Here is an 11,451-nt window from a genome sequence, read left to right on the forward strand (position 1 = left end):
ATCACTTGTTGAATTTTGGTGTAGTGTCAAATGAGAATATCTATGATTATTTTGAAAACACTTTAAAAACACTCCTCCTTTTACCAGCTACCTATCTGTGCGAAGCAAAATTGTTTTCATCTACTTGAACCAAAACATCACAAAACACTGAATGTAAAAGCATATACAAGAACTCAGCTGTCTTCTGTTAAGCTAGACATTAAATATCTTAAAATGTAAAACAACATCATTCTTCTCATTTGGGGGGAAAATATAGTTATTTTTCATAAAAATGTTACGTATGTTAACATGTAATGAGTTTAATGTTATTTTAAGTCAATTAATAAATATAATAAATAATAAATATTTTAAATTTCTCTGTTTTGTATTTCTACAACAGTAAATATTATACCTATAAGTCACAGAAGCAAAAACTCTTTGAGGTCCTCCAATAATTTTTAAAAGTATAAAGTGTTCCTGAAACGACCAAAATAAACTATTACCAGATTGACAAATTAAAGTTACGTGAAAATGAAACCATAGTTGCTAATCAATGATTTAGAATATGATAGTAAAAGGCTGATTTGATTCTTGATATAATATCATGATTAGAACAAGTCATAAAACATTTTCTAAATATTTAACTTACAAAGAGAATTCTGTTTTACTAATTTCAGTTGTGATGTAGTCAATTTTTCTCCTTGCTGGCTTTTATTCTCTTCATCACCCTCCTCATCTTGCACTACGAAGTCATCAATAACATAATCATCTCCATCTTCATCAGATTCACAATCCTCCTCCACCTCCTCCTCCTCCTCCTCATCATTTTCATCATTGCTTGGGCAGGATTCCTTTTCAGAGTCCTAATTAAATTGAAACACATCCTTCAGTAATTTATACCTTTAAAATTATCCGTATGGATGTGAAATTAAAGGATTAAATCTGACACCAAAAAAATAATCCATAGAAACTAATTTCATATTTTAAGGTTAAAAAAATCTTGGCATGTTAAATGCTGAACTTCTGAAATTAGGAAAAAGATAATATACCTTGATAAGTTATGTAAAATGCTTAACATGGACATTAAGATTACGAGTAAAAGTTAAAAACAGGAAAGACCATACAAAACAAAAAGTCTTTCAATTTTAAAAAAGAATGATAGACTGAGACTCATGATAAAACAATATATTAGGTACAATAGTGTGATCAAACATGTTCAAGGATACTTGATTAAAAAATAAATTCTAGAATTACTGAGGAATAGAACAGACTCAGCACTTTGATTTTTATAAAAATTAAACATTTTAAGTAAAAATTTTAAAAAACAGTAACAAAACCAATAAAATATAACACACCTCAAAATCTCTACTACTATTGCGTCTCTGACGAGATCTTTGTTTTGAGAGTTCTTTCAGCTTCTGGAGTTGTTGTCGCTTTCTTGCAGCTAAAGTTTTCTCAGGGTCTTTTTGCTCCATCTCCACTGAAGAACATTCATCTTCAACCACTCTCCGTGGACGTTTAACACCTACTTTTGCAGCTAGGATATCACTGTCATCACTGTCATCACTGTCATACATCACAGAGGAGGTCCTTTTTCTCTTCCCTCGCCTAACGTGTTCTTCTTCTAAATCCTCCTCTATTATTTGTCCAGTGTGTTTGTTGAGATCCTCCTCCTCTTGACCTGAATGCTTTTCATGCTCTGGTAAGTCAATACTTCTAGGTTTGCTTTTGTTCTTTTCTTCTTCATATGTTGAACTGTTGCCAGTGTTAATGAGATGCTCACAGCTGTTTCTTTCACTTTCAACTTCAATTAATTTAAGCTCTCTTTCATTTTCTGGCTTTTTATTACTATCGAGCCCCCTGTTACTATCAAGCTCTTCATCATTGTCAACACTTACATGATTGTCAACACTTTCATCACTATCTGGCTCTTCATCACTATCCAGGTCTTCATCACTATCAAGTTCTTCATCACTATCGAATTCTTCATCACTATCAAATAATTGTGAAAGACTATTTCTTTTAGTCCGCCTCCAATCAACTCGAGATTTCTGCTCATGCTCTTGAGTTCTAGAATTTTTCCTTGTTTCACGTCTTCTGACATGTATCATTTTCACTTAAGCCTCTACAAAATAAAGTTATTAGGAATATAATCATGATAACCAGATTACAACAATGAATGCATTTATGGCACGAATTATATTTATTTGGTATTATAAAATGGGTCACAAAGGTAAAATCACATGAAATATCTGAGTGAAGATGGGAGAACAGTTATTCAACAAATAATTTATTGAACATCTATGAAATAATTACATGACCATCTATTCTGAATGATGCTGTATGTTGTGCTGAAAGGAATACATAAAAAATCATGGTCCTGTTCTTCAGAAGGTTATCATCCATGTGTAGAATTAAAACATACAAACACATAAGAAAAATGCAAGGCAGTCTTCATTTAGTACCAAATGAGTGATAAAAATAACTGTGATAAAAGTGTAAAGATGCAAGAGGATCAGGAGGACAAGTGCTTCGCTGAAGATTCTATTGAACAGATATGATCTGTTAGGATTCTGAAGGATTGATTATATTTGAACAGAAAGAATGAAAGAAAAAGAAATTTCAGGCAGGTAAAAATGGTAAGGTCAAAACTTTGGCACCGAGAAAGAATACGCTAGGTAAACGTGACCAAAAAAGTGTGAAAAGAGGCCTTATGCTGGAAAAAAACAGACGAGTATAGAGAAATAGGGTGGAATTACCAGAATGATTCATCCTGTTAGCAAAGAAGGATTCTGAACAGAGCAATGACATGAATTTTAACGTAAAGCATCAATTAGTTTATATGAAGAAAGTTATAAAGTAGTAATTGACACAAAAAGAAAGCAGTGCAAAACTGACAGAACGAATCCATTAAGATTGCAGCTTCTGTATACTTTAGTAAAATGGCAATGGCTTTAAACTACTCAGAGTTAAAGTTACAATATAATCCAACAGAAAACTTACTGGCAATCCAATAATAGGTGAAAAAACAAAGTTTCAGGGTGAAGCAGAGCATGATATTGGGAAGGAAAACAAATGTGCTAGGTTTTCAATTGACAAAAGGGTGAACTCCGTTAAAATCATCACAAGTATAAAGTAAAGGAACAATTAGAGACAAGTAAGATAACTAGGAAAACAGTAAAACATATGTACGTCTTGGTTGCTAAGGATAGAAGTATGATCACAATGTAATGAGACTGACCTCCTAATACATGTCTAAGAGCTTATGTATTCAATTGAGTGTTATCTCCTTCAAAGAAATCACCTCATGAGGCTGATTATTCCAATATTTTTACCATGGCCCAGAATATTCCCAGAGATCTTCTGTAAGCCACACTATCAAAAAATACACAAAAATATGAAAATAATTACATTTCAAATTTTTTTATCCCAAAGAGTAAATATCTACTTTATTCACTTGTCTCAGTTATTAAGCACTGTCAGCAGCTTCCAGAAACAAAATCCAATTTCAAAAGACAAAGATTAACTACCATTAAAAATATTTTTAAAATGTGCTGCAAACTCTGAAAGTAATTCCAAAAATAGAACACCAAAAATTTTTTAAGCAATGGCAGAACTTCTGAACCAAGTTTGTAATTCCCAAGATGATTATTTTATTTGGGGGAGGAGTACGCACCATTCACTGATTGTACAAATTTTGTTGTTTATAGGGCTCTGTGACTGTTTCTATAATGGTAATACCTCATATGAAATCAGAACAACAATGGTTGCTAAGAGTATACACCAGAAATTAACTTTATAGTGTAGGCTGAAGTATGACCTTATGACAGTGACTGCTGCAACATATAGTCAGCATTGTAATAGCGATCTAATAAATTCTAGTCAATAGACCAAATATTCTGCTACTTGAAATTACACTTGAGTTGCATATTACGAAAAGCTTATATTAAAATCAGCAAAGATGAAAACTGTGTGTGGTCAGGTCAAAATTACCGTTTTTAAAAATCTCCATATTACTTTCAAAAGTATGGGGTTTTTTTGTATATCATACTGCTTCACAGTATGTCTACCCAGTTTCTTCTCCAGGTTTAAAACAGATTACTGGCTTTTTTTGAAAAAAAAAAAAAAAAGCACCAGATCAACTAGGCAGCTTATATTTTGAAGCCATATAGTACACAGAAGTATTTTTTTAAGCAAATATAGATAAATTTGCATAAACTATGTATGTGCATTACACTGTAATAAGAAGGTAAGCCTTTGTAATAAATCTGTCTGAATTCGGAGAAATAATGAAAAAACATTTATGAAAACAAATGACAAATACGCTTCAGTAAACACACTAAAGCAAATATGGACAGTAGGAAAATTAAAGTGAAAGATGAGTTTATTAGTAAGCAAAAGCAGTTTCATATACACTAGATAATTACCTTACAGAACTGTACCTTGCTCAAAAGACAGTTATTTATCATATCAATAGGTGATTCCGATGACAATGGTAGAAACAATTAAGAACGTCGCACTACAAAAATACCTATGACTGCACACAGTTAAGCTATAAAAAATCCCATATGTACAGTAATTTTTGAGTGCATTTTCATATCTATTTTAAAATCCTGACAATGATCCTAGAAGGAAGATATTATCTTCATTTACAAAAATCAAAACCAAGGACATAGAGTTTAAATGACTTACCGAAGATCACACAGCTTGTTAGTGACAGAGCAGGGAGTAGACACCAGGTCTCCTGATCCCCCGTCCAGTGCTACACAATGACTGCTGCCAATATTATATTTGTACAAAGTAGTAAAAATTATGCCTTGAAAAAGTCATTATTTTATCTCGCAGTCACGCTAAAATTTAGTTTCAGAAAGTAATCACTAAAAGAGTTTAGAGTTTACAAACATACTTTCTAAAAAATTATGTAACTGAATGTTAGTGCACATGCGTTAGGCCAGAAACTTCTGGAAATTATTTATCCACTAGGCAAGAAAAGGATGTGCAAAAGAGATGAAAATTTGCAGACTTGCCTCTACCACCTTATTGATGACATTGATCATAAAATTTAAGGGATTCTCCACTGACTCCTAAAGTAAAAATTTCAAAGAGCAGTGTGTGATGAGAAAAAATTTATTCTGGAAAACTGCAGCACTGAATGTTTGAGGAGGCAAATTTTATTTAAATAAATCAAGTTACATTTGGCCAACTGCCAAATTTCCAAGGTCTTTCTTCACATTTCTTAATTGCCATTTATATCAATAACGTCAAAAATTCTGTCATTGTAAAAGAAGATAACATAAATATTCTTGGCTCCTCTTTTTAAATTGTGGATACTGTTACTACATTAGCTGGGGAGGGAAGAACGGTGACAGAGGGAAAAGATGAGTGAACTGAACCTAAGGAGAAAAATGAGAAAGTAAAACTCAACTCGGTTGATGGGTAAGACGTCTCTTGGTCGCCACAATTCACTCAAAAAAAGAATCCACGCAAACGGATGTAATTCCTATATATGTGGAGTACACACTCAATTTCTTGAAATGAGAATTTAATCAGGCTTCTTTAACCATACCTTACCTTTAGGCAAAGGGACTCCAAACAGAAAGCATTAAATAAGTGAATGAAGATGATCAATACTATCACATCTTTGTGCTTCATGCTTAATATCACCTAAGAGGCACATAAACAGCTGTGCTGTCTGCCAAAGAATGTGAATTAAAGGCGATAATCCATATCGCTTTCTCTCACACAGTAACTCTACATCTAAAAGAAGGTACTTTGATGATGCCACGTGAATTTCTCATCAGAAGAAATATCCTTTCTTCTAGACTTTGAGGTTAATTCATCCTCAAGAAAATATTCATTCTAGGAATCACTTACTTGCTCTATCAACAATGTAGGTGGTAGCTGACACTGTAAGGTTTGAAGGGCAGTGGAACCCCAACCATTACTTGAAATTCCACCAGAAGGGATTCATGCCTACTTGTAAAACATCACCCCTCCTTGGTGTGTGCTTTTATATGAGTTTGGAGAGGAGCCCTTAACAAACCAAGGACATAGTTATTGAATGGATACTAGGTGCCAGCACATGCTCGGAGCTGTGGCGTTACTAGAATAAATCAACAATACGGTCTCTGCTCCCAAGGAGTTCACAATCTGATGAAATTACTAAGGACACCAAAACAAGCCAGCATAACACATGATTTAAGAGCTACAGTGTATAATTCTGTTTAAGCTCTTATCACATCGCTGTGAATAAATTTATCACAGTTCTTCCACTGGCTGGAAAACAGGGTAGCACAACACGACAGAAATAGGAAATAGAAAAATAAGAAGAAGCATATAAAGAGAGGAAAGCCAGCTTCCCCCACTTAGCATCTCGGTCCACAATCAATACTCCACAATTTTGCATAGAGTGGATCCTTGCCAGTTTGGCAGCCGGGACAACTATTAGCATTCATTAAAATCTGGAACACTGAAGGTGGTTCACTAAATCCAGCAGGGAGGAGTGGCAGAGGAAGGAATAGATCCTTTCCGGAGTTAACACTAGAGTCATTTGCATGATTACAAACCTGGCTCTCTGGCCGGACGCAGGTACGCAACGCAGCACGCCTGCCAGTTCGCTACTCTGCCTCCAGGATGGAGGGGCACGGTAGCTAGGCAACGGGACCCTTACACACAGCTTCGCGATGACGTGCGCGGGACGACACAAACCCCAGAATCTAGACGAGCTCAGCACTCAGAAAACAAGGGTCTGGAAAGGCCAGAAACCCGCAAAGTCACCACTCGAGCTTCTCACATGAGTCCCACCCCCTTCCCTATCGCGGAAGGAACTGACACCCGCCCAGGCCGGGCGGCCCGCGAGTGGAGAAAAGCGCGCAGGAGAGCCGCCCCGCCCAGCCCGAGGGCGCCCGCGGGAATCTTTCTCCCCGCCCGAGAGGCGCGGCTTCCCCCCGCCCCGCCAACAAACCACTAGCAGCCGGAGCGAGAGCGAGTCCCCGCCCCGGGCTGGCCCCGGGCTGGCCCCGCGCCGCCCCCGCGCGCTCACCTTTCAAAGCTCCTCTGCTCCTGCCTCCGCCTTCGCCTCCGCCCCGGGCTCCCGCTCCAGGCCAGCGACACTCCTCTTTCCGGGGACCAGGGGAAGTCCCGCCTCTGGGCGGGGCCATGGGCGGGGCCTGGCGGCGGGAGGGGGCATCTTCCGGGAGCGTGTGCCGGGGGCGGAGCGGTCGCCGAGCGTTAGGCAGGGAGCGGTACGGGGTCCCGTTTCCAGCTGAGGTGGGGAGAGGGGCCCGGCGGGCTGCGAGGGGCCGGGGGACTGTGCAGGCTCAGCCCGGCGCGGGGAAGTGGGGTTTGCGGGGGCAGGCTGGCTGCAGGGGAAGGGATCAAACGTAACCGTCCCCCTGGGGAAGGGGACCAGTCCCCGACTCCCTGGCTCTTCCGCTCTCTGCCGTAACTTTGGGGTGTGGCAGGGGTTAGTGACGGGCGTTTACCCCGGATCTGGGCGTGAAGGAGGCTTGTGGTCACGATGGGGTTAGAGTCTTTCTCGCGGCCACTGGGGGAATAAAACAAATGTTTGTAAACCGGATTATCCGCGCTGACTTGGGGCCTCCTCTACTGCTCTTCTAAGTTAAAGGCCTGTTCTCTCAAACTTCCTCCCCTCTCTCCCTCCTCTTCCATCTCTTTACCAGCCAGGCCCAGCCGGGGACGGGGTCAGGGCCACCAGGTTCTTGGTAAGCTTGAAAGACTTGAGTGTATAAGACTGTGTTAAAGTGAGTCTGTGTGAGAGAAGGAAGATCTTGTGGTTTGCTGCAGTGTGAGTGTTGGGGGGAGTCCCGGAGTCCCAGAGCCTCACCATGTCAGGGAAACGGAAGCGAGTGGTGTTGACTATTAAAGACAAGCTTGATATCATAAAGAAACTGGAAGACGGAGGTTCTTCCAAACAACTGGCAGTGATTTATGGAATCGGTGAGACCACAGTTCGGGACATAAGAAAAAATAAGGAAAAGATTATAACTTATGCCAGCAGTTCTGATTCCACAAGTCTCCTGGCAAAGAGGAAATCTATGAAGCCATCCATGTATGAGGAACTGGACAGAGCAATGCTGGAATGGTTCAACCAGCAAAGAGCAAAAGGGAATCCTGTGTCTGGACCAATTTGTGCAAAAAGGGCAGAATTCTTCTTTTATGCATTGGGAATGGATGGTGATTTTAACCCCTCTGCTGGTTGGTTAACTCGTTTTAAGCAGCGGCACAGCATAAGAGAGATTAACATTAGAAATGAGAGATTAAATGGAGATGAGTCTGCTGTGGAAGATTTTTGTAACAACTTTCGAGACTTTGTTGAACGTGAAAATCTGCAACCTGAACAAATCTACAATGCAGATGAAACTGGACTCTTTTGGAAATGTCTGCCTTCCAGGACTTCAGTAATCAAAGGTAAATGCACTGTCTCTGGGCACAAGTCAGTTGAAGAGAGAGTCACTGTCATGTGTTGTGCCAATGCAACAGGTTTACACAAACTTAAACTTTGTGTTGTGGGGAAAGCAAAGAAACCTCGCTCCTTCAAGTCAACAGACACCTCAAACCTGCCAGTCTCTTATTTCAGCCAAAAAGGTGCATGGATGGATCTTTCCATTTTCCGACAGTGGTTTGATAAGATCTTTGTGCCACAAGTTCGAGAGTACTTGAGATCCAAAGGCCTGCAGGAAAAGGCTGTGCTCTTGTTGGATAATTCACCAACACATCCAAATGAAAATGTCCTGAGGTCGGATGATGGCCAAATATTTGCTAAGTATTTACCACCTAATGTTGCTTCATTGATTCAGCCTTCGGATCAGGGAGTCATAGCGACAATGAAGAGAAACTATCGTGCAGGTCTTCTCCAGAACAACTTGGAAGAAGGTAATGACCTGAAATCATTCTGGAAGAAGCTAACTCTGCTTGATGCACTTTATGAAATAGCAATGGCATGGAATTTAGTAAAGCCAGTTACCATTAGCAGAGCATGGAAGAAAATTCTCCCTACTGTAGAGGAGAAAGAAGGCTCGGACTTTGATGAAGAAGATATTTCAGTGGCTACTGTGGCCACCATTTTACAACACACGAAAGGACTGGAAAATGTGACTACTGAGACTATTGAAAAATGGCTTGAAGTGGACAGTACTGAACCAGGTTATGAAGTGTTAACTGACAGTGAAATCATCAGAAGAGCACAAGGCCAGACAGATGAATCCAGTGAAAATGAGGAGGAGGAAATAGAACTGATTCCAGAGAAACATATTAATCATGCAGCTGCTCTCCAATGGACTGAAAATTTATTGGATTATCTAGAACAACAAGGTGATATGATTCTGCCTGATAGACTGGTGATACGTAAACTTCGAGCCACCATCAGAAATAAACAGAAGATGACAAACTCGAGTCAATAATGGCAATTCAATGTTATCGTTTTGGTATTTGTGTTTGTCCTCTTAACCTCTTTGCAATATGGCTTAATTTTCTTGGTATGCTAAATTCTCAGACAGTCCTGTGAAATACAGATACAAACATGTATCTATAGTGGTTTGAGGATTATGTGTTTTGCATCATCTTTCTCTTGTCCTTTTATTTGTACACATAATTGGAAGCTGATTCTATATAGATATAATTTCATGTACACGTGAATTCGCTTTTGTAGATCTATAATTATCCCTTCCATTACACTGGTATTCCCTAAATTTTCTAGCAGAAGTTACAGATTACAGTGAGCAGATTGAGCACTTTCCTGAATTCTGTTGTTTGATTTGTGAGGGCTGCCACAGTAAACTTTTCTTGTGCTAACCATCTTAAAAGGCTATCCATTTTGTATATCTGTATACGGTGATGGAATGAGAAATATGTATATTGTTAGATTTCAGGGTGATCTATAATAATTCAAAGTGAAGCCCAATCATGAGGAGGAAACAGTGACCTATGAATTATAAAAAGAAATCATTCATCTATTCTCTTATATTTGGGTGGGAAGAGGGAGAGATTTTTCTGGAAATGAAGTAAATATAATATAGGAAGTGGTTGCTAAATTAGAAAACTATTGGAAAGCTGATCTATAATGAGATATTCTGATCTATTTTAGAAAAATTGGAGTTGAAAATTTTGGGAACTTTAGGTTATTTATACAAAGGGAATAAATAGGCTTGTTTTAATTGGGTCTTTTTATTATATTATGAATTGGTTAACAGTATAGGTTTATTATTTATTCATCTAATTATAGTACAGATTTTGTGATGCTACATGTGGTGATATGAGCCACCCCCTTACATGTGGGGGAATGTCTTGGGAATTTGAAAGTTTTGTGTTTTTTTTTACTGTGTGTTTGAAAATGTCTATAATTTGAAAAAGTTTGTCATATCTTCCCTTTTATTTGATGTGAAAAGGAGAAATGAATAGTTTTTATTATTTTAAATAAGCCATAGGTTGTGACCTGTTTTATGAAGAAAGCAGAAGTAATTATGGAAAGTGTTGTTGTCTAGGTATTTCATCATTTATTATTTTGACACTTATAAAAATGTATTCTTCTAGAGTTCAAGTCAGAATTTTTATAAATTTGCTTAGTAAACTTACTGTTTACTCAAGACATTGAAAAGTCTTTACCTATGTGAATGTTAGTTTAATTTGTAATTTAAAAGCAAAGTGTCTCCATATTATTTCATGTTTTGGCCCTAAATTAAAAAAAATTCTTTATCAGTCATTTTTTAAAAGTTTAACTTTTTCATTGAAATACTTTGCATTTTATAGTGCCTTTCTTAGAATTCTAAAACTTAAAAAGATTTTTAGCTTTCCATAATTTCTGTTATCTTCATTATATATGTCCAGATTTTTTAAAAAGACTTCTCTGTGATGAGAACTGTTTGAAAGTTGTTTGTTGCATGAATTGCCTCAGTGCACCAAGGAAAACAGCGTCAGAAGTTAAGAGTGAATCAGATAATTACACATTCTGCTATAAATTAAATTGTATATAAAATAATTTTTCATTTTTCTAAAATGAAAATGTATGCTAAAAAGCTTCTTGGAATTTCTGTCTGGATTTGCTTACTGTTTTTAAAATTAATCTTGTCAGTGAAATTCAGCTGTATCATTGCCACCTAGTGGTAAAATTAAAATTACTGTTAAGCTGTGTGGTTTTAAACTTTACTATTTAGTAAAAGGTTCACTGCTTTGTGGCCTTGAGTGTGACTCTTGTGCCTCTTTCTCTAGCCTATGAGAGACTACTCTTTTCTTGATTTATAGCTATTTGCTCTTCTCGAAAGCTGCCAACACTGGTAGGCTAACAGTTCTGTTTTGGACCCTTGCATCCTTGAACATAATTATAAAAGCTGCCAATTACTGAATACCATGTTATGTTCTAAGGAATGGACTTACATAATCCTCAAATTATGAATTAGGTAGAAATATTGATGATCAGCCCACACTCTTAATTGCTGAAGATCACAGGTAAGATTT

At 37.8% G+C, this 11,451-nt stretch overlaps 2 protein-coding genes across 42 annotated transcripts in view; one reads left to right on the forward strand and one right to left on the reverse strand.

The window, feature by feature from the left end:
• Positions 1–7,179, reverse strand: part of CCDC82 (coiled-coil domain containing 82) — a 32,936-nt gene extending 25,757 nt beyond the window's left edge. For 7 of the 41 annotated variants that reach the window (XM_070272703.1, XM_070272701.1, XM_070272710.1 and 4 more), the window contains exons 1-6: positions 7,022–7,131; positions 6,546–6,727; positions 4,672–4,755; positions 3,221–3,354; positions 1,335–2,104; positions 629–842 (exon numbers count right to left, since the gene is read on the reverse strand). In XM_070272703.1, coding sequence (XP_070128804.1) covers positions 629–842; positions 1,335–2,090 — 970 coding nt within the window. In that variant the 5' untranslated portion in view covers positions 2,091–2,104; positions 3,221–3,354; positions 4,672–4,755; positions 6,546–6,727; positions 7,022–7,131. Of the gene's footprint in view, positions 1–628; positions 843–1,334; positions 2,105–3,220; positions 3,355–4,671; positions 5,373–6,545; positions 6,728–7,021 lie in introns of those variants that run through there. The other 34 variants (XM_070272708.1, XM_070272702.1, XM_070272713.1 and 31 more) reach the window with 16 other exon arrangements.
• JRKL (JRK like) lies at positions 6,895–11,178 on the forward strand. The gene has a single exon (XM_023646450.2). The coding sequence runs from the start codon at positions 7,827–7,829 to the stop codon at positions 9,399–9,401; it is 1,575 nt and encodes a 524-aa protein (XP_023502218.1). The 5' UTR covers positions 6,895–7,826; the 3' UTR covers positions 9,402–11,178.
• Positions 11,179–11,451: the final 273 nt, after the last annotated feature.

This window comes from Equus caballus, chromosome 7 (assembly GCF_041296265.1).
Source record: "Equus caballus isolate H_3958 breed thoroughbred chromosome 7, TB-T2T, whole genome shotgun sequence".
In the NCBI taxonomy this organism is placed as follows: Eukaryota; Metazoa; Chordata; class Mammalia; order Perissodactyla; family Equidae; genus Equus; species Equus caballus.

Bases quoted from the DNA above. Each gene is read 5' to 3' on its own strand.
- JRKL (XM_023646450.2), top strand. From the start codon at position 7,827: ATGTCAGGGAAACGGAAGCGAGTGGTGTTGACTATTAAAGACAAGCTT.